The sequence below is a fragment of the Dendrobates tinctorius genome, unplaced genomic scaffold (assembly GCF_039654945.1).
Source record: "Dendrobates tinctorius isolate UK_male_01 unplaced genomic scaffold, ASM3965494v1 ptg000200l, whole genome shotgun sequence".
Lineage (NCBI taxonomy): Eukaryota > Metazoa > Chordata > Amphibia > Anura > Dendrobatidae > Dendrobates > Dendrobates tinctorius.
This window is the reverse complement of record NW_027361867.1, coordinates 429,918-453,592: the sequence shown is the minus strand read 5'-3', so window position 1 is coordinate 453,592 and position 23,675 is coordinate 429,918. Positions and strand designations below refer to the sequence as shown.

Below are 23,675 nucleotides of genomic sequence, written 5' to 3'. Positions count from 1 at the left end.
ATTATATACTGTGTCTATATTATGGATTTGATGCCACTTTTATATATGGATGCTTTTGCCATCTATTGCTATAGAATACTATCTTGGATAACATGTCATATGTGTACTTATAAAGTTATATAACTAATAGATGATATATGGTAGATAATGCGATAGGTTGATTTATAGATTCTTACAATAAGTGGATCTAGAAAATATTATGACATAGCTTTTTGACTTTTTATGGTAAATGAATACATTATCTTTAGCAGGTCCCTTACTTGAGATTTGAAATCTTCACATATTTTCAATATTGGTGGTGATGCAATAATGTGGGAGGATCTGATGATGCCGCGGACCTGTACGCGTGTGCGCCCTGCCCCGACACGCCTGATGGTCTGCAGCATCTCTATATGGGGGCGGTTGCCGAGTGACCCACCTGGTTCTGCCTACCGCATGATTCTAATGCCACCGGGCGTTCCAGGTTGCTAGGGCTACAGATGTGTCATTTCCAGCTGCGGTGTCATCACATCCGGTAGACGGCAATTTAAACCAGTGTCTCTTATTCACTGTCACGCCCCCTGACGAAGGATTCAGTCTCCAAAACGCGCGTCAGGGTGACGCGCTGACTGGGTCCGCCATAATGGGAGACGCCACTTTCTAAATGGGCAAATGGAGAGATGAGACCGGGAAGGATATTAGATTCATATTCATGTGATACAATAGCAGCTATCCTAATTTCAGGTGGTTGCACTACTCATTTGACGGCCCTAATACCTTTGGCCCATTTCCTAAGAGGTATTGCTATTTTTTCAGACTTTGTATTCTTTATCTCTGATGTAACCTTTTAAATATAACTTGGGGGTGGTGATGATATAACAAATATGGTTGAGACACATTGATGGTGGTGGTTCATTGGTCAGCGTGTCCTCTTGTTGCACTGTGGCACTTTTTGCTTATTTTTGCACATGCTCTCCACGACCTTCCTTTTTCTGTCCAATTATCCAAAATAAAGTACCGTATTTTTCGCTTTATAAGACGCTCCGGATTATAAGACGCACCACAATTTTTGAGGAGAAAAATAAGAAAAAAATATTTTTTAATAAAATGGTGGTGCCTCTTATAATCCTTGCATCTTATTGCTTACCGGGGTTGGTGGCTGCGATGTAGCGGGGTCCCAGGCTCGCTGCTGGAGGAGGCAGGCGTGGAGTGATGCTGCAGGCCGCATCCAGGGATGAGGGGGGGCTCCGATGTGTGCCGTTGCTGCTGCAGAGTCTTGTGCTGGTGTCAGGTTTCTCCACTTGTCCGGCTGTTGCAGGCCGATGCTGCGGGTGCCTCCGGTGCGGCGTTGTGTGCCCATCGATGCCCGGGGCTCTGCCGACATTGTTCGACAGACCAGAGCCCCAGCATTTCCTCGGTTCCCTGTATACGTGCGCTGAAGTGCCGGTAAAAAAAAAAAGATGGCCGCCGGCGCGTGCGCAGATGGGATCTCGGGACCCAGTTCTCGAGAGATGAGATTTGAAATCTCATCTCTCGAGAGCTGGGTCCCGAGATCCCATCTGCGCACGCGCGGCGGCCATTTTTTTACAGGCACCACCGCGCGCACACAGGGAACCCAGGGAAAATGGCTGCCGGCGCGTGCGCAGATGGGATCTCGGGACCCAGCTCTCGAGAGATGAGATTTCAAATCTCATCTCTCGAGAACTGGGTCCCGAGATCCCATCTGCGCACGCGCCGGCGGCCATCTTTTTACCGGCACACAGGGAACCGAGGAAATGCCGGGGCTCTGGCCTGTCGCACAATGTTGGCAGAGCCCCGGGCATCGACGGGCACACAACGCGGCACCGGACACACCCGCAGCAGCGGCCAGCAACCGCCGGACGCCCCCGATCACAGCCTAGGTAAGGCATGTCCGCTTTGTAAGACGCACCCCTGTTTTCCCCCCCAATTTTGGGGAAAAAAAGTGCGTCTTACAAAGCGGAAAATACGGTATATGTTTTTCTAAGATTTGGGTGTTTTGATCATTTATGTGGTTTTGCCACACCCCCGTGATTTTGCATATGTATGACGGATCCATTTATATGTCCATGATTTTCAGCTAGCATGACCTGTTTATTTAAAATATAAATTTGTTACATTTATAGGATGCAGCTTTCTACCATTTGTATTGTTCTATTCCTGACACTGGAGTGGCTTATAAACTTATGAAGTATATAGTTTGAGGTCTGGGATCTGAAAATATGTGGCTAGTTTTCTGACTGTTTCGGATAACATGATACATGATTTTAGTTTTTGTCTAGTCTCACTTGAACATAGGTCAATACTAAATAGTCTCCTGATGAGTCGCCTTTGGTGAGGACGATGAAATGAGAGGCTTGGAGAGTGTGAATACGTCACCTCACCCTATATACTGAACTGTGGGGTACATGTTTTTTTTATTAGTCACCTACTAACTAACCTTCAGGGGGTGAATTATGGGTATAGTTTTACATTTGGAGTTAATAAGGTTTAGTTTTATTCTTTTGTCAGCAAACATGAGGAATCTCAAGAGACAACCCATTTAAGAAGATTCAATTTTGGTTAAAACTATTCCAACATTTTGAACATAAAAAAGGCTTCTCCCCTATGTGACATATCTGATGTTTATTAACAGTTGATTTCCATGTAAAATTTTTCCCACATTAAGAAAAATGAAAATGGCTCCTCCTTTATGTGACTGCTCTGATAGCGATCAAGAAGATCCTTCTGGTTAAAATATTTCCCACAGTCTTAACAGGAAAAAGGCTTCTCCCCTGTGTGAGTTCTCTGGTGGGTAACAACATTTGATTTCTGTGCAAAACATTTCCCACATTCTAAACATGAAAAAGGCTTCTCCCCTGTGTGGATTCTCTGGTGCTTAACACAATCTGATTTACTGTTAAAACATTTCCCACATTCTGAACAGGAAAAAGGCTTCTCCCCTGTGTGGATTCTCTGGTGCTTAACACAATCTGATTTACTGTTAAAACATTTCCCACATTCTGAACAGGAAAAAGGCTTCTCCCCTGTGTGAGTTCTTTGGTGGGTAACAAAATATGATTTATGTGAAAAACATTTCCCACATTCTGAACATGAAAAAGGCTTCTCCCCTGTGTGAGTTCTCTTATGGGTAACAAAATGTGATTTCTGTGCAAAACATTTCCCACATTCTGAACATGAAAAAGGCTTCTCCCCTGTGTGAGTTCTTTGGTGGGTAACAAAATATGATTTATGTGCAAAACATTTCCCACATTCTGAACAGGAAAAAGGCTTCTCCCCTGTGTGGGTTCTCTGATGGGCAACAAAATTTGATTTCTGTGCAAAACATTTCCCACATTCTGAACATGAATATGAATTCTTTGCTTTAGGAGCAGTTTGTTTTTTATTGCCTTTTTTGTGACTTTGATTTTCCTTAGTAGTCAGTAGTGAATCAGAAGATGGGACCTGTTTCATAGGATCAGATGACAGATCTTTGCTGTGAATGGATGATGGTATATCTGGAGTAATGACATTCACTTCAGTTGTATCTTGTAGGATCTCAAGATCATCAGATTTCAAAATGGAAGATGTCAGCTGTCCCTCTGATCTCCTGGTACAGTCATCTGCTAAGATAAAAAAAACAATTTTTTAATAAAATATCCTTGAGTTTTATATTTTTGAGCATTTCTACTTAAACTGTCCATAAAAATGGCAAGCTATGTAAAAGCTTAAATTATTTACCAAGACAATGACAGTTCACAGTCTAATAGAAAACCTTGTTATGTAGGCGAAAAAAATACCAATTCTCATCTCACAAAACACAAGTCCCCACTCAGGTCCATCATCTGTCAATGGAAAAACAGAGGTTCCCACACTATTAGTGGCTCAAAGGCTGTTGAAAAGCAACAGGGTTTCTATAAACCAATCCAGCAAAATCCGCTCTCACTTCGGAGTCTTGCAGTGTGCTCAAACATTTAGGATCCCTGTATTTACCAATATTATAGTGAGAAGAATCCACTTAATTTGCGGTGTGTGTCTCCTGGAGCACAATCTGGGCACTATGTGCTGGGTAAGAAAATGGCAAATGTGTAATTTTCACTCTCCAACATCCACTGCATGTTAATTTCCAGAAAGTGGCTGTGGAGTCAAAATATTCACTCCTCCTAAGGATTATAACCCTCAGTGAATTAATTTATAACATGGAATCACTTTATGGGGATTTTGACTATTCTGTTTTTCTGTCATTTAGTTATATTAGGGCTTCTGCATATGGTGTGCCCAATCTCATCTGGGATCTGTTCCTGCTGTCCAGCTGGAGTAATCTGCTCCCTACTTCAGCCAATTGGAAAGTACCACACCCTACTAAAGCGCAAAGCACATGGCCGGAATCTGCCAGATACAGCGCTGTTCTCCTCTGGTTCAGTCCTCTGTGCTCAGCTTGCGGCTTGTGTATTTGTTTCCTGCTGTGACCGTGGCCCGTTTACTGACTACTCTTGTGTCTTCTGATTCTGTATTCTGTCCTTCTGGTTCTGACCCAGCTACCTGACTATTCTTCTTGCCATCGAACACCACAGAATAGCAGGTAACACCATGGTCCAAGCCTAGGGGTCCCAGTGTAAGTCCAGATCCATGTGAGGGTGTTATAGGGCGATGAGCAAGGCAATCCTTGGAATATGGAAAGCAGAGAAGATAGTGCCAAGCATGTTCATGGTGGACATCTTTTGAGCTGCCAGGTGACCATGAACAGTGCTCCCAATACATTGTGTCTGCAAACTATTCCAGCTAGATCTGCATTCAAATAGCTAAATGGCGCTCCTTCCCTTCTGAACACTGCCATGTGCCCAGACAGTAGTGTACAACCGTATGTAGGGTATAGTGCGAAGCTGGAAAATAATTTGTAAGATTCATTTATTTTCTATTATCCTTTGTGAAGAATTCCAAACTTACCACCACATAAAGTGACACAATCAGATATTAAAAATGGGGCCTGATTAGGAAAATACTGAAATGATCAAACTCCACAGTCTCCATCAGTAATAAATGAGAAACTAGTGATGAAACCTCTCTGGTGTAATTAGAGTATGGGGCTCGGAGACTTCACAATCTATACTATCGTAAGGGCCAATATTTTCTGTCAGATGAGTTTCAAGAAGAAATATTTGGCATTTAAAGAGAACTGTGTATAAAGCCGGTTTCACATATCCTGATATTTCCGGTACCGGAGACGTCCATGTGTGTAATATTTGTGGCACATGTGTGACAACCGTATACCGCCCGTGTGCAGTATCAGTACCACATGGACGGCCGGCAGGGAAGAAGCGCTGCAGTAAGCGCTATTCCCCGGCGGCGGGTGCTGAAGACGCTCTCATTATTCTCCTCTGCTTTGCCAACGAGGAGAATGAGGAGAGTTCTATTAAAGTCAGAATGATGACAGCAGGTGGGGGCTTTTGGGATTATTACTACCATCAACCTACACCTGCTACTGCTAAGTACAGTGACAGCAGGAGTGGATGATGAGAGTATTCCTCACCCACCGCCTGCACTAAAACTAAATAAATGAATGAAAATACCGGTGTGGGTTCCCCTGTATTTTCTATAACCTGTCTGGCAAAACTCACAACTGGGGGCTGCAACCCTCAGCTGTCAGCTTCAGCAAGGCTGGTTATCCAGAATAGAGGGGTCCTCACACTGTTATTTTAATTATTTAAATAAATTATTTTAAAAAAATGGCATGGAGTCCCCCCCATTTTTGACAACCAGCCTTGCTGAAGCTGACAACTGGGGGGCTGGTATTCTTAGGCTTGTAAGGGGCCATGGATATTGACCCCCCCAGCCTAAAAATAGCAGCCTGCAGCTGCCCAGAAAAGGCACATCTATTAGATGCGCCAATTCTGGTGCTTTGCACTTAGGTGTTGGTGAGTATAACTGTGTTTGCTATTTTTGAAAAAGGAAAACTGTTTTGTTTTATTTCTAATAAAAGACTTTATTCTGGCTGTGTCTTTATTTACCATGTAACTATGGGGTTCGTAATGGATAAACACTTTTCCATTACTAAGGCTAGTTTCACATTTGCAATTCTGGGCGCAGCGACAGCCTGCGCACGACCGCCGCTGAGCCCCGCCCCCTGTCGCGCCTCCTCCGGTAGCTCCACCTACCGGCGCACGACACTGCATGCGTCCTGCGTCCCCTATCTTTATCACTGGGGACGCAGGTCGTGCGCAGTCTGTGTTTGGCGGCGCATGCGTCCTTCTGACAGGTTGCGTTTGGCGCTGGTCGGCGCACCGTCAAAAGGACGCATGCGCCGCCAAACGTAGACTGCGCATGACCTGTGTCCCCAGTGATAAAGATAGGGGACACAGGACGCATTTCCCACAGCTACAGGGCAAGTGGGAAGAGCTAGGAAAAGCATCAGAATTGGCACATCTAATAGACATGCTTTTTCTGGGAAGCTGCGGGCTGGTTATTGTTGAATCTGTATTTGTAGTTTTCAGTTAATGAGATTCTTGTGCTTCGGGGTGGGGTTGTGGGAGTGGCTGTGGGTTGGGCTGTGGGTGGGGCCTTATGTGGTGCTCTGCGTACATATTCATCTGTATTGGTTTATGACACTGATCTGCTGTGAATGCATTTTCTGGTTCACCTCTGGCTTCTGGTGAGGGTGATGGAGCTGGCTGTACTGACAGAGTAGTGAGTTCTCTATCTGGACTCCCTCTGTTGGTGAAAGGACGTAATGAAACTGATCTAAATGGCAGAAACCTGCCACCTGAGGAGGAGGACTGCGATTGGACATCAGGAGTCTTTGATTGGAGTTAAGGCAGCCGACTCCCTATTTTCTTGCTGGTGATTTCTCCTGCCTGTGGCTTCTGGTTTCCAGTTCGGTTCCTGCCTTCTCAAAGCTAAGTTTGCTCTGCTATTGTTCATTTGAGTTTTGGTCTGGTTACTTAGTTTTTTGTGTTCAGCCAGCCCCGGATGGGGCTGTGCTGAATTCCCATTTTTGTCTCTGATTATTTCGGTTTGTTTTTGTCCCTGATCAGTTGATCTCTTTTGCTCTGTCTTCAGAATATACCTGAGTGCTGATATAGGGATTTGAAGTCTAGTGACTTCAGGGCTTTTTCCTATCAGACGTGTTGGACATCTTTTTGGCAGGGTTTTTTCGGATTGCAGACAGCAGCTTTCCTTTCCTATCCTTTCTAGTTAGTGTGGGCCCCACCGTTTGCTCAGCCTATCTTTCTATCTGTGTTTGTGTTTTCATTTTGTTTCACCGACAATACATGTTGGAGGCTGTCTATTCCTTTGGGGTCTGCTCTGGGGCAGGTTAGATTTTCCCTTTTCTTTCTTTAGGCTTATTTAGTTCTCCGGCCGTGACGAGGCATCTAGGACCACCGTAGGCACGCTCCACGGCTAGTTGTTGTGGATAAGATCAGGGGTCTGCAATCCGCTAGTTACCAACCTCTCCGGTTTTCTGGGCTTAGCTTGCTTTTTGTTTTTCCTCTTCGGTGACTCATTCATAACAGAATCACCAGCCATACCGCATATTCTAGGGTACTCAAAAGCAGGAAAGAATTGTAAAAAAAAAAAAAAAAGTGTCAGAATTTTTTTATATGTATATTTTTTCCTCTTTTTCTCTGAGGCCGTAGGAGGATTTTTTTTTCTTAATGGAGATTAAGCAATTGTCTGATCGTGTGGAGCAGCTCACTGCTGAAGTGCGGGGAATTTCCACCTATCTCGCTCACTCACATGCTGTTGAACCAAAGATCCCTACTCCTGATGTGTTTTTTGGGGATCGGTCTAAATTTTTGAATTTTAAGAATAATTGTAAATTATTTCTTGCTTTGAAGCCTAACTCTTTGGGGAGCTCTGCGCAGCAGGGTAAAATTGTCATCTCCTTGCTGCGCGGCGATCCCCAGGATTGGGCCTTTTCTCTGACACCTGAAAATCCTATTCTGACTAATGTGGATGCATTTTTTCAAGCCTTGGGGTAGTTATATGATGAACCTAATGCTATTGATCAAGCTGAGAAAGCCCTATTGGCATTGAACCAGGGTCAGGATCCTGCAGAGTTATACTGTCAAAAATTCCGAAAGTGGGCTGTCCTTACCACATGGAATGATGGTGCCTTGGCAGCTCTCTTTCGGAAGGGTTTGTCAGAAACCATAAAAGATACTATGGTGGGATTTCCTGTTCTATCTGGTCTTGACGATTCTATGCCATTAGCCATTCAAGTTGATCGGCGTTTTCGTGCACGCAAAACTACACGAGAGGTGTTGCCACCTTTTGGACAAATGTCTGAACCTATGCATTGTGATAGAGTTTTGTCTATGGCGCAACATCAGGAGTTTAGAAGGCGTAATAAGCTGTGTTTTTTCTGTGGAGATGCCTCTCATAGTATTTCTGTCTGCCCTAAACGAGAGAAACGTTTTGCACACACATTTGTTGTGGGTGGTGTACAACCTAAGTTTCTTTTAGCAATTACTCTGATCTGCTCCTTATCCACATTTTCCGCTAAGGTTTTTGTGGATTCAGGAGCGGCTCTGAACCTGATGGACTTGGATTTTGCTAAACGTTGTGGTTTTCCTATGACACCTCTGCGGACGCCTATTCCTTTGAGGGGTATTGATGCTACTCCTTTGGTGGAGAATAAACCTCAGTTTTGGACCCAGGTGATAATGCGGGTCGCCCCAGACCACCAAGAAAATTGCAGATTTTTGGTCTTGCATAATTTGCATGATACCATTGTTCTGGGGTTTCCCTGGTTGCAAATTCATAATCCAGTTTTGGATTGGAAATCTGTATCTGTGGTGATTTGGGGTTGTCGGTGTGCTCTTGGCGACACTCCTGTTTTCTCCACCTCTCCCCAGTCGCATGATGTTCCTGACTATTTGGCTGATTTTTATGATGTATTTAGTGAGAGTAAGTCTGCATCTTTGCCTCCTCATAGGAGTTATGACTGTGCAATTGAGTTGAGGCCTGGGTGTAAATTTCCCAAGGGTCGACTTTTCAATTTATCTGTACCCGAACACGAGGCTATGCGATCTTATATTAAGGAGTCATTGGAAAAGGGTCATATTAGACCATCCTCTTCACCCTTAGGTGCTGGGGGGTTTTTTGTGGCCAAGAAAGATGGTTCATTAAGGCCTTGTATTGACTATCGTTCCCTCAACAAAATTACGGTTAAATATCAGTATCCGTTACCCCTGATTTCTGATTTATTCTCCAGAGTTAAAGGTGCTTGCTGGTTTACTAAGCTTGATCTCAGGGGGCGTATAATCTTATTCGCATCAAGCATGGGGATGAGTGGAAGACGGCGTTTAATACTCCGGAGGGACATTTTGAGTACCTGGTGATGCCTTTTGGGCTCACTAATGCCCCTTCTGTCTTCGAATCCTTTATGAATTATATTTTCCGGGACTTTGTGGATAAGTTTTTGATCATCTATCTGGATGATATTTTGATCTTTTCCAATGATTGGGACTCATGTGGAACATGTTCGGACTGTGTTCCGGATTTTGAGGGAGAATTCCCTGTATGTTAAGGGATGGAAGTGCCTTTTTGGTGTACAGAGGATTTCATTTTTGGGATTTATTTTGTCTCCGTCAACTACTGAAATAGACCCGGCCAAGGTGCAGGCCATTTATGATTGGGTTCAGCCCACTTCTTTGAAGGCTCTCCAGAAGTTTTTGGGTTTTGCTAATTTTTATCGTAAATTTATAGGTAATTTTTCTGGTATTGCCAAACCACTGACTGATTTAACTAAGAAGGGTGTTGATGTGCTGAATTGGTCTTCAGAGGCTGTTTCGGCCTTTCAGGAGCTGAAGCGGAGGTTCACTTCTGCTCCGGTTTTATGGCAACCTGATGTCTCACTTCCTTTTGAGGTAGACGCTTCAGAGATTGGTGCAGGAGCTGTTTTGTCCCAAAAAGATCGGGTGACGTCTAAAATGAATCCCTGTGCCTTCTTTTCCCGAAAGTTCTCCCCATCTGAATGCAACTATGATGTGGGGAATCGGGAATTGTTAGCCATGAAATGGGCATTTGAGGAGTGGAGACATTGGTTGGAGGGAGCTAGACATCAAGTTGTGGTCCTCACTGACCACAAGAATTTGATTTACCTTGAGTCGGCCAAACGCTTGAATCCTAGACAGGCTAGGTGGGCCTTGTTTTTTACGCGTTTTGATTTTGTGGTCTCCTTTCTTCCAGGCACTAAGAATGTTAAGGCAGACGCCCTTTCTAGGAGTTTCTTTGCTGATTCTCCTATTGTGACCAAGCCTACTACCATCCTAGGTGAGGGGGTAGTTCTTTCTGCCATCTCACCCGATTTGAGACGTGCTCTGGAAGAATTTCAGGAGGACAGACCTGAGCGTTGTCCTATGGGAAAGTTGTATGTTCCTGACCAGTGGAGGAAGAGAGTGATGTCTGAAGTTCATTGCTCCGCATTGGCTGGTCATCCAGGTATTTTTGGTACCAGAGATTTGGTGAGTCGGTCTTTTTGGTGGCCTGCCTTATCTCGTGATGTCAGGAATTTTGTGCAGTCCTGTGGGACTTGTTCCCAGTCTAAACCCTGTTCTCGCTCTAGTGGGTTGTTGATGCCCTTGCCTGTGCCCAAGAGGCCATGGATTTCAATGGATTTTATTTCTGATCTTCCTGTCTCTCAGAGAATGACTGTTATCTGGGTGATTTGTGATAAATTCTCTAAGATGGTCCATCTTGTACCACTCACAAAGATGCCATCTTCCTCAGAGTTGGTACCCTTGTTTTTACAACAGGTGGTTTGGTTGCATGGAATTCCTGAGAACATTGTATCGGACAGAGGAGTACAGTTTGTTTCCAGATTCTGGAAAGCTTTTTGCTCCAAGCTGGGAATTCAGTTGTCCTTCTCCTCTGCGTTTCACCCTCAGACTAATGGGCAGACAGAGAGAACAAACCAGACTTTGGAGTCCTATTTGAGATGTTTTATATCTGCTGATTAGGATGATTGGGTCTCATTTTTGCCGTTGGCCGAATTCGCTTTAAATAATAGAGCTAGTTCTGCCACCTTGATGTCGCCCTTTATCTGTAACTTTGGGTTTCATCCTCGATTTTCTTCAGGGCAAGTGGAATCTTCAGCCTACCCAGGTGTTGACACTGTTGTAGAGAGAATGCAGCAGATTTGGGACCAAGTGGTGGATAAGTTGTCTCTCTCCCAGGAAAAGGCCCAGCGGTTTTCCAACCGGCATAGGACCATTGATCCCCGGTTTAAAGTGGGTGATATGGTTTGGTTATCATCAAAGAATATCTCTATGAAGGTGGCTTCTCCAAAGCTCAAGCCAAAATTTATTGGACCTTACAAGATTTTGGAGATTCTTAATCCGGTTTCTTTTCAATTGGCTCTTCCTGTTACGTTTAAGATCCATAACGTGTTTCATAAGTCGCTGTTGAAGAGGTTTGTTGAGCCAGTAGATCCTATGGCGGCACCTCCTGACCCTGTATTGGTTAAAGGTAATGTGGAATATGAGGTAGAGAAAATACTGGATTCTCGTCTGGCTAGACAGAGACTCCAGTATTTGGTCAAGTGGAAGGGTTATGGCCAGGAGGACAATTCTTGGGTCTCTGCCTCTGATATTCATGCCAATAGATTGGGCCCATCCTGATCGACCTGGTCAAGGGGGGTACTGTTGTGAATGCATTTTCTGGTTCACCTCTGGATTCTGGTGAGGGTGATGGAGCTGGCTGTGCTGACAGAGGAGTACTGAGTTCTCTATCTGGACTCCCTCTGTTGGTGAAAGGAGGTTATGAAGCTGATCTAAATGGCAGAAACCTGCCACCTGAGGAGGAGGACTGCGACTGGACATCAGGAGTCTTTGATTGGATTTAAGGCAGCTGACTCCCTATTTTCTTACTGGTGATTTCTCCTGCCTGTGGCTTCTGGTTTCCAGTTCGGTTCCTGCCTTCTCAAAGCTGTTTGCTCTGCTATTATTCATATGAGTTTTGGTCTGGTTACTTAGTTTTTTGTGTTCAGCCAGCCCCGGCTGGGGCTGTGCTGAATTCCCATTTTTGTCTCTGATTATTTCAGTTTGTTTTTGTCCCTGATCAGTTGATCTCTTTTGCTCTGTCTTCAGAATATACCTGAGTGCTGATATAGGGATTTTTCCTATCAGACGTGTTGGACATCTTTTTGGCAGGGTTTTTTCGGATTGCAGACAGCAGCTTTCCTTTCCTATCCTTTCTAGTTAGTGTGGGCCCCACCATTTGCTTATCCTATCTTTCTATCTGTGTTTGTGTTTTCATCTTGTTTCACCAACAATACATGTTGGGGGCTGTCTATTCCTTTGGGGTCTGCTCTGGGGCAGTTTAGATTTTCCCTTTTCTTTCTTTAGGCTTATTTAGTTCTCCGGCCATGACGAGGCGTCTAGGACCACCGTAGGCACGCTCCACGGCTACTGCTAGTTGTTGTGGATAAGATCAGGTGTCTGCAATCCGCTAGTTACCAACCTCTCCGGTTTTCTGGGCTTAGCTTGCTTTTTGTTTTTCCTCCTCGGTGACTCATTCATAACATTGATCCTTCAGTGACCTGCCCCCTATTTTACATAAAAAATTACATCCAGAAAAATATCACCGGCGATGGCGGCACCTGTGCAGTACCATCTATAAGTAAGAGGGAGAGGCTATTGGACAGGCGCCGCCAGTGTCATGTGAGAATTTTTTTTTCTAAGCCTCACAATAGTCACAATATTATAGGCATTATCAACAATAATATCAACACTATTATATGCATTATGTAAAAATGGGGGGCAGGTCAGTGAGGGATCAGCGACCTGTCATAAGCCAATACAGATGCATATGTAATTAGAGCACCACATAAAGCCCCGCCCACAGCCACGCCCCAGAGCACAAGAATCTCTAACTGAAATCTACAAATACAGATTAAACAACAACCACAAGACGGATTTCATCACCAGGTATCAATGCAATCAGTATAACAACGCCGACCTGACAGTGTCTGTAGGTTACTGAGCACAATCCTGCTGACCGGTTCCCTTTAAATTTAGATCTTAGACATTTGGAAGAGATTGGAGAGATTTTTTTCAAGACTATCAGGGAGTTACAGACTCACATTAGGCAGGAAGGCCGATCCCACCACAATCAAACTATCATACAGAATGAACAGGTTAAAAAAAGACATAGAATAAAAAAATATGTTATATCCCCAACAACAATGTATGTACGAGGGGAGAACACTAAACTGGAGTTGCCCTCATTTATGGTGGACCATTGGAGCTACTATGAATCCTGACCAGAAGAGGAGAGAATGTATTAGTGCCCCCATTTCAGGAGAGATTGTGCAGTAATCTGAATTCCTTAGGATGGAAAACATAATGGAATTCATGACGTTTAGTAAATCTATGAAACCAGGGCTCGAGCTATGCCAACACATCTCCTGCAGGTGGGAATAACTGTATATTACAGCCATCAGCCACGCACAGCTTAGAGATCCATCATGGCACAGGTGGAATGTTTGTCCTGTAGTTTATCACAATCCTCCTTGAAGTTAGTTTGTTTTAAAAGAAATTGAAATTTCAGGCTAAAGGGAAACTCTGTTATTGTACAGAAAATTGACACTTACCGTATTTTTTGAACCATAAGACGCACCTAGGTTTTAGTGGAGGAAATTATGAAAAACAAATTGAAGCAAAAAATGTTGTCAATTCTGTACTTATATCCCCTATCCTGGTATATATGGTCCTCACATCCCCATTCTGATACACATGGCCACCTCATCCCCATCCTGGCATGCATGGCCTCATCCCTATCCTGGTATGCATGGCCCCTCATCTCATCCTAGTATGCATGTATCCCTCATCCCTATCCTGGTATGCATGACCCCATCATCCCTATCCTGGTATGCAGGGCCCCATCTCGTCCTGGTATGCATGGCCCCATCTCGTCCTGGTATGCAGGGCCCCATCTCGTCCTGGTATGCATGGCCCCATCTTGTCCTGGTATGCATGGCCCCATCTCGTGCTGGTATGCAGGGCCCCCATCTCATCCTGGTATGCATGGTACCATCATCCCTATCCTGGTATGCATGGTCCCATCCCTATCCTGGTATGCATGGCCCGTCATCTCATCCTAGTATGCATGTATCCCTCATCCCTATCCTGGTATGCATGACCCCATCATCCCTATCCTGGTATGCAGGGCCCCATCTTATCCTAGTATGCATGGCCCCATCTCGTCCTGGTATGCAGGGCCCCATCTCGTCCTGGTATGCATGGCCCCATCTCGTCCTGGTATGCATGGTCCCATATCGTCCTGGTGTGCATGGTCCCATCTCGTCCTGGTGTGCATGGTCCCATCTCGTCCTGGTATGCAGGGCCCCCATCTCGTCCTGGTATGCATGGTACCATCATCCCTATCCTGGTATGCAGGGCCCCATCTCGTCCTGGTATGCATGGTCCCATCTCGTCCTGGTATGCAGGGCCCCCATCTTGTCCTGGTATGCATGGTACCATCATTTCAATTCTGGTATGCAGGGCCCCATCTCGTCCTGGTATGCAGGGCCCCATCTCATCCTGGTATGCAGGGCCCCATCTCATCCTGGTATGCAGGGCCCCATCTCATCCTGGTATGCAGGGCCCCATCTCATCCTGGTATGCAGGGCCCCATCTCGTCCTGGTGTGCATGGCCCCATCTCGTCCTGGTATGCAGGGCCCCCATCTCTTCCTGGTATGCATGGTACCATCATCCCTATCCTGGTATGCATGGCCCCATCCCTATCCTGGTATGCAGGGTCCACTATCTCCTCCTAGTATGCATGGTACCATCATCCCTATCCTGGTATGCATGACCCCATCCTTATCCTGGTATGCATGGCCCTGGAGGAGGAAGGACCGGAACAATAAAGGCAACAGTGTCTCTAAGCCGTAACCATTGGGAATGCCACTAGTGTGGCAGGGGGACAGAGAACCTGACCGGGACAGACCTGTGACCTCTGCTGCAAAGGGCGACTCTGATATAAAAAGGGGGGTGCGCCGGAACCTGGGGCTTCTGGCGGGAAGACAGGAGGTGCAGCAGAGGAAGGTTTGCTCCCTCAATGCGGATAACACTACTGACAACAAACTGCACTTTCGTGCGCACCCCCCAACATCCAGCAACAGCACCAGTGACCACTTACTGCTGCCGGATGCTGACCCTACGCGACTGCAGGCAGGAAGCGCTGACCATACTGTGCAACGCTTAACAGCAGACAGTGTAGAGTGCATGACTCCCGTCGGAGACTTTCACTTTACATCTGCGGCTGCGGCCTTGATACTAGAACCCTCCGCCTCATCTGGACATACAGCAGCCCACCAAAAGGTCCCGGACTCTTCTTCACCGCTAAGAGATAGCGCCTCCGATACATCCAGGACCGCTTCCTCAACGTGATGCGCCATCTGCGGTGCCATCGTGGAATCTTTCAACCACCTCCCTTCGGACGACAGTATGATAAGTTGAACCCTACCGTTTTTTCCTCTCCCCCCGTTAGCAATTCTTTTTTTGTTGTTACCACTGTTGACAGCTGAAGTCAAGCTGTCACTGCATAATACTGAACTTCCACATATTTGCCCGCGCAATACTTCTGTGCATCTTGTATATATTAACTCCCTGCATGGAGAAAGCGTTGTTATCTTTTTCTCTGGTTATATAAAAACACCCATTAACACTTGCTCTGTTTTCTGCTCGTCACTGCATCCAACGCACCTGCTGGTAGCCTACAGCCCCATCCCGTCCTGGTATACAGGGCCCCATACTTATAAGTGGCCCCCACCCCCATTCCTATCCTGGTATGCATGGCCCTATCAGAAAACATTAAAAAAACAAACCATTACACTTACCTACCCGGCGCTCCCTTGCAGCCTCCTGCTCCAGTGCCAGCAACTGTTTTATGCTTGTAAGCAGTGCTGAGAACAGTGAGAATTCATGAATATTCATTTCTCTTAAGTAGCTGCACACGTGACCACTGGTAGCAGCAGGAAGCCGACAGCAGACACTGCGCGCTACTGAAGAGCAATGAATACTCACTGCCCTTTGCGTGCACAGTCCTGGCAGCTGTGCTCTGCTTGTAGGCAGCACATGATGTCCCTGCCATGTGCTGCTTACAAACATATAGCAGTTCCTGGCACCAGAGCAGGATGCTGCGAGGGAGCGCGGGGTAGGTAAGTGTAATGATTTGTTTTTTAATGTTTTCTGATGGGGCCATGCATACAAGGATTTGGATGGGAGCCAATTATAAGGATGGGGCCATGCATACCAGGACCGGGGTGGGGGGGTGTAATCAGATCAAGATACTATTATTAAAGAGAAATGAATATTCATTGCCCTCCAAGCCCATGGGAGTGGAATGCAGTGAATATTCATTTCTCTTTAGCAGCGGGAACAGGAGTTAGCCGCAGCCACCGGCTCCAGACTCCTGTGACCCGATGCTCCGCCGATGCCGTTCCCCCACCTACCCATCATAGCCAGAGCCGGACTATAAGACGCACCCCCCATTTTCCTCAAGCATCTTATAGTCCGAAAATTACGCTACTTTTAACACAAATTGAAAAGTCAGGATAAAGAGAAACTCTGCTGTTATTGTACAGAAATTCACACTTGGCTTCACTGCACATTTACTGTTGTCGATCATAAAAGTGAAGTTTGGCCAGAAAGACTGGACCTGGTCTTGTAGGGACCATGAGACATTCAGCAGCACAGAAGGGAGAGAAGATTCATCCGATAAGATCTCAGGGAACTAGGAAGCCAACAGCATCATTACCCTCCGCTTTCTCTTACAGGCCCATCATAATATTTTTCTTCAGGTGATTTTCTAACCTGTCAGCACATTCTACGTACGCTGTCATTTGGCTTTATAGATTACAGATCTGGGCAGGTAACGGTCAGCGTCTCCTAATCCCAGGGGGTAGGTGGATCCTCCAGGTTGTAAGTTCTATAGAAAAGGGCTTTCAATGCCCAAAGTCATTTGAACAGTTTTGGGTGGAGGAGAATGTTGTGGTCTAGAGGCAAAATGGTGATCATGGTAATACGGCCGGACTACACCACCGATAAAGCAGCCACAGCCGGTGACTGAGAGGAATCTGTGACTTCTCTGCATTCAGTGGTTACTACTCACCTGGGTAGTCATATGTGGGATACTCCTCTTTACACCACTCATCACCCCTCACATATGTCTCTGTAGTATTAATATGGGTCAGATCTTCACCCTGAAACAAATATTGTAAGAGTCACAGACAGATGGAGAAGTCCCATCTATGATCAGCTCTAATCCTGCCATCTCCACCGCTCTCATTACACAAGTATAAAACATATAATACTGGTGGATAAAACAAGACTGAGCACAAGACCTTCACAGCCGTCTACACATCATAGGGGAGATCTCCTGACACCTTCTCTCCATCTACCTGATGATCCTGAGGAGCACTGGGATCTTCTTGGTTACAGTCCTGTGGAAGAAGAGGACGGGGACATCTCTCTGGTGTTGTCCTCTTACTGGATAGATCTGGAGGAAACACATACAGGGACTGAATTCATTCTCTACATACAGATAATTATAGGCCGTGTGTATTTAGTCCTGTCTATTACCTGGTGATGTGAGGGGCTGGGGAACCTCCATTATGACGTTCTTGTACAGATCTCTGTGTCCTTCTAAATACTCCCACTCCTCCATGGAGAAATAGACAGCGACATCCTGACACCTTATAGGAACCTGACACATACAATGATACCGTCATCCCCCGATCCCTTCATAGTGTTACTGTATAATGTCCCAGCATTCCCAGCAGTGTCACCTCTCCAGTCAGCAGCTCAATCATCTTGTAGGTGAGTTCTAGGATCTTCTGGTCATTGATGTCCTCATGGGTCAGGGGGTGAGGTGGAGGCCCCGTGATTGGGCTCAGGGGTCTTCCCCATCCCTCAGACACAGGGTCCTGACAGCGATCACTAGAGGTCTTCTTCACCACTGTGTAATCCTGGTTATGGAGAGACACATTAATAAATCTCACTACAGACATTCCCAGAGTCCTCACCTCTCCAGTTCTGTCCATCTGTTATTCCCGTAGATAAGAATGATGTAATGTGACGTCATCCGAATCTCTCACCTCTCCAGTGAGACGGAAGAGGATCTCTAGGGTGAGGTGTAACATCCTCTCCGCCATCTTGTCTCTGTCCATATCCATCCTTGATGGGTAAATCAGGAAAATTCTCTTTTGTAGAAGATCTTCACTGAGAGGATCCGATATTGTAGAGACCTGAATGAGAAGAAGATGATCCGATGTAACATCATAAGAATCCTGTGTAATAATACAATGACAGCAGCAATCTGCAGAGTCAGGAGATATGACTCTGACAAATATATATACATACATACACATATCTATCTATCTATATATATAATTTCACCAAAGAAAGTAAGGACTGCAGCACTCACTGATCCATATTGAAAGTCCATAGTTTATTTGGAGCAAAAGTGTAAAACTTCATGGCCAGGAGGCTGAAGAAAGGAGTGAGCAAACTCTGACGACGGCCTAACAGGGCTTCCACGGGTCAGCTATATATATATATATATATATATATATATATATATATATTCGTCTAATTCTGTCTGTCTGTAACGGAAATCCCGCGTCGCTGATTGGTCGTGCCTGGGGACATCACTGAAGGTGGAGGAAGATGGCGCCCGCAGCAGTCCTCCACAGGAACTTCACCAACGATGTCCCCTGCCTTAACTTGAGCAGAGGATGGCAAAAAACCCCCAGTCAGCAAGGGGCAAGCCTAAGGCAGGACGCAGATGCTGTTCAGAAGGAAATCTCCACACCGCCCGAACACCGGGTAGCGGTGACGTCACCATAGAGAAGGAAGATGGCGCGTGCAACAGGCGGAGACGTGCCCATGGAAAACAATGTCAGATGAGGGTCCAGCCCCCCCGGTCTGCAAGGGGCAATCCCAAAGTCGATCCCAGAAGCCTTTCCGAAGCAATTTTCTACACCGCCTGAACATATATATTTGGCAGAGTCATATCTCCCGAATCCGCAGATTGCTGCTGTCGTTGTAGACCCAGATCAGATGTTATGGAGATGAATGAGGGAGACCAAAGTTCAAAAATAGACTTTTCTTTACTTACCAAGACCTTGATGAGAAGTATACACATCAGACGGCAGGCACAACACTTTATGAATGCTTCTTCTGTATTATGCAGTCAGGAACTTTCCGGTTACATGCGGCAGTACATAACCTTTGTTATAAGCCACAATAGTGCAGCAAACCTGAGCTAGTGACCTCTTCCTGCTCTGTGTCTCCGCTATGCTCGCTGCCTGGAATCCGAATTCTTACTGCCATTATATTTTTGTATCTTTGCTTTCCTTCAGAACGTACTATCCGATGTCTCCCTCCTGGCACACAACACCATATCAATTCAGGAGGACGGCAATCAGATAGACCAAAGGCCTGGATTTCTCACTTTCTATCTGACTCATCACAAGGAAATTGTTCTCCTGTGTGGCCATGTAGCTCAATATGAGGGCTCCCTCACAGTATGACGGCCCCCCAGCACCTCACACAGTATTATGGCGAGAGATGAGCGAATATTTCAATGTTCGGCTCATGATCGCCGAATTTGCAATATTTGCCGATTTAATTGCAGAATATAGCCGAACATGCACAGCACAAAACCGGTGTTTCCCAAGCTGTGTGACATTGTGGTAAACACCGGTGTAGCGCTTCTGATTGGCGGTAAAATCATCTCCGCCAGTCACAGAGCCGCGGTTCACACACTGTCAGAACACAGCATGACCACCCAGCTGTGATCGGAGGTAAAAAGTTTATCTCCGGTCACTGGTGTCAGCTCTAATCCTGCCATCTCCACCGTTCTCACTACAAAAGTATAAAACATATAATACTGGTGGATAAAACAAGACTGAGCACAAGACCTTCACAGCCGTCTACACATCACAGGGGAGATCTCCTGACAACTTCTCTCCATTTACCTGATGATCCTGAGGAGCACTGGGATCTTCTTGGTTACAGTCCTGTGGAAGAAGAGGACGGGGACATCTCTCTGGTGTTGTCCTCTTACTGGATAGATCTGGAGGAAACACATACAGGAACTGAATTCATTCTCTACATACAGATAATTATAGGCCGTGTGTATTTAGTCCTGTCTATTACCTGGAGATGTGAGGGGCTGAGGAACCTCCATTATGACGTCCTTGTACAGATCTCTGTGTCCTTCTATATACTCCCACTCCTCCATGGAGAAATAGACAGCGACATCCTGACACCTTATAGGAACCTGACACACACAATGATACCGTCATCCCCCGATCCCTTCATAGTGTTACTGTATGATGTCGGTCTGTCATTCCAAGGATGTCGTTCTAAGGATAACATCTGAAATATGCCTGAAAATGACTCCCTGCTATAGATGCTTCATTATTATTATTACTATGCTTCACTATTACTATCACTCTGACAATCGATCTGCTTCATCCACAGGTATGTGTTCTGGCTGCAATACCATCATCACACATCTTTCCGAAATCCCAATCACCCCAATATCTGTCTGCTATCTATGGTATGTGTTCTGGCTGCAATACCATCATCACCCATCTTTCCTGAACCCCAATCACCCCTGTATCTGTCTGCTATCAATGGTATGTGTCCCGGCTGCAATACCATCATCACCCATCTTTCCTGAACCCCAATCACCCCTGTATCTGTCTGCCATCACTGGTATGTGTTCAGGCTGCAATACCATCATCACCCATCTTTCCTGAACCCCAATCACCCCTGAATCTGTCTGCTATCACTGATATGTGTTCTGGCTGCAATACTATCTCCCTTTGCATTTCCTCTTGTGACTTTAATTAACCGTCTCCTGTGTCTGCATCCAGTCTCCCTGCTGCTCCTGCCTTTCTGATCACACCTGGGCCCTTTCATGTGCTGTTAAGTTAGTATAAATTCAGACTCAGAGGTCTGGCTGACCTCGGTCTGTCATTGCAAGGATGTCTTCTAAGGATAACATCTGAAATGAGCCTGAAGTGACCAGAAGGTACGACTAACCGCTGCGTTTACATGTTCTAAATTTCTTTTGCCTTCTAAATTACTCTCATCATGCTGACATACGCACTAACAGTTTTGGCTCCACTACTCCCTACTCTCCTTCACTATCCGCAAACCCCAGCACCCGCTAACCAAATAATAATCTCTCCTTCCCTCTTGCCTCCCCACCTGACCTCCTCTGCTGACCTGCTCCTCGACCTCAGAGCTCTCCTAATAAAATACAAAACAAGCCACCCACCCTCCTTCTCCCACATGCTCTCCCTCTATCTGCTTCTCACTGCTGGTGACATATCTCCCAACCCTAGACCCCCACAGCCCATACCTCCCATCATTACCCCCTTCTATCGTTCCCAAACCAACACAAACACCAGAAATCTTTCCCACCTCAAATCCGTGCCCTTGACACCCACCACCTTGCTCCCACTCTTTGGCTCACTCTGGAATGCCAGCTCTGTCTGCAATAAACTCCATGTGATTCCCAACCTCTTTACCTCTCGTAATTTTTCCTTCCTTGGCCTCACCAAAACATGGCTGACACCCTCCGACACAGCCTCCCCTGCTGTGCTAGCTTAAGGCGGCCTCCACTTCATCCATACTCCTCGCCCTGGCAACACACATGGCGGAGGAGTGGGCCTTCTCCTTTCTTCCAACTGCACCTTAAACCCAATCCCACCTCTTCCCTGCCTTGTCCTCCCCTCTTTTGAAGTCCACTCTGTCCGCATCTACTCTCCCTCCAACCTCCAAGTGGCCGTCATATACCGACCTCCAGGCCCGACCACTGCCTTCATTGACCAATTCTCCACCTGGCTCCTTCACATTCTCTCTGCTGACATTCCCACCATCATCGTGGGTGACTTCAACATCCCCATTGACACCCAACATTCAGCAGCCTCCATACTCCTGTCCCTTACTTCATCTTTTGGACTCACTCAGTGGTCCTCCTCAGCCACCCACACAGACGGACATACATACAGTAGACCTGGCCTTCACCTTTCTCTGCTCTATTTCTAACTTCACCACCTCCCATCTCCTTCTATCTGACCACCATCTACTCACTTTCTCATCCCTATCCTCCTCACCTGTCACCGATGTCCAGAAGCATGCGCACCCCAGCAGAAACCTCACACATCTAGACACTCGCACACTCTCTGACTCTATTCTACCACTGTCCTCCATATCTTCACTCCACGACACTGACACTACCACTACTTTCTACAATGCCACTCTTGCATCAGCCATCAACTTGGCTGCCTGTTGTGAATTTGCTTTCTGGCCTGCTTTTGAGTACCCTAGGATCTGCGGTTTAGGCTGGTGAACTAAGACCTCAGGAGGCACCGCAGATCCTAGGGTACTCAAAAGCAGGCCAGAAAGCAAATTCACAACAGTTGTGGTCAGCCAGCCCCGGTGGGGGCTGTGCTGAATTTCCATCCTTATGTTACTGTTTGTGCCAGTTTGTTTTTGTCCCTTATTAGATTGGCCTCTTTTTGCTCTGCTTTCAGAATATACCAGAGTGCTGATATAGTGGGCGAAGTTTAGTGACTTCAGTATTTTTCTATCAGACGTGTTGGGCATTTTTTGCAGGGTTTTTTGCGTGATTGCAGACAGTGTCTTTCCTTTCCTGTCCTGTCTAGTTAGTGTGGGCCCCATCGTTTGCTCAGTCTATTTTCCTACCTGCATTTGTGTTTTCATCTTGTCTCACCGACAATATATGTTTGAGGGCTATCTATTCCTTTGGGGTCTGCTCTGGGGCAGTTTAGATTTCCCCTTTCTTGCTTTAGGCTTATTTAGTTCTCCGGCTGTGTCGAGGCGTCTAGGATCATCGTAGGTACGCTCCACGGCTACTGCTAGTTGTGTGGATAGCATCAGGGGTCTGCAATCCGCTTAGTTTCCAACCTCTCTGGTTTTCTGTGGCTTAGCTTGGGCCTGCTCTCCTCCTCGGTGACCCAATCATAACAGTCGCCCCTGTCATGCATAACAGAGTGCGACGAATCAATAGACAACCCTGGCACAATAACACCACCAAAAAGCTTCGGCAAGCATCCAGAATTGCAGAACGACGCAGGAAGAAAACTCATTCCCAAGACGACTTTACTGCACTCAAACAAGCAACACTTGCATTCAAATCGGCTCTCATCTCTGCTAAATAGGCCTACTTTACATCCCTTGTATCTTCCTTATCCCACAACCCCAAACAGTTGTTCAATACTTTTAACTCCCTCCTCCGCCCACCACTGCCCCCTCCGACTTCCCTAATCTCTGCCGAGGAATTTGCCGCACCACAACCCCTTTGTATACCAGACCAATGCCCAAACCCCATAACCTCCCTATATAACATCACTGAAGGGGAGCTTGCTCATCTTCTCTCCAAATCACACCTCACCACTTGTGCACTTGACCCTATCCCATCCCACCTCCTCCCCAACATCACCACCACCCTTATCCCTTCCCTAACCCACCTCTTCAACCTATCACTAACTTCTGGTACCTTCCCTTCTGCTTTCAAACATGCCACAATCACACCTATCATTAAAAAGCCAACCCTCGATCCAACAGCCACGTCCAGCTATTGCCCAATATCGTTGCTCCCATTCGCTTCTAAACTCCTGGAAGCAGCATGTCCATACTGAACTTTCCAC

At 46.1% G+C, this 23,675-nt stretch overlaps 1 protein-coding gene across 1 annotated transcript in view; it reads right to left on the bottom strand.

Moving 5' to 3' along the window:
- LOC141056850 (uncharacterized) overlaps window positions 1–23,675 on the bottom strand; it is a 67,429-nt gene that overhangs the window by 41,137 nt on the left and 2,617 nt on the right. Inside the window, 8 exon segments of the mRNA XM_073553319.1 lie at window positions 2,754–3,602; window positions 17,096–17,186; window positions 17,385–17,482; window positions 17,566–17,689; window positions 17,772–17,951; window positions 18,081–18,230; window positions 19,965–20,062; window positions 20,146–20,269. Coding sequence (XP_073409420.1) covers window positions 2,754–3,602; window positions 17,096–17,186; window positions 17,385–17,482; window positions 17,566–17,689; window positions 17,772–17,951; window positions 18,081–18,230; window positions 19,965–20,062; window positions 20,146–20,269 — 1,714 coding nt within the window.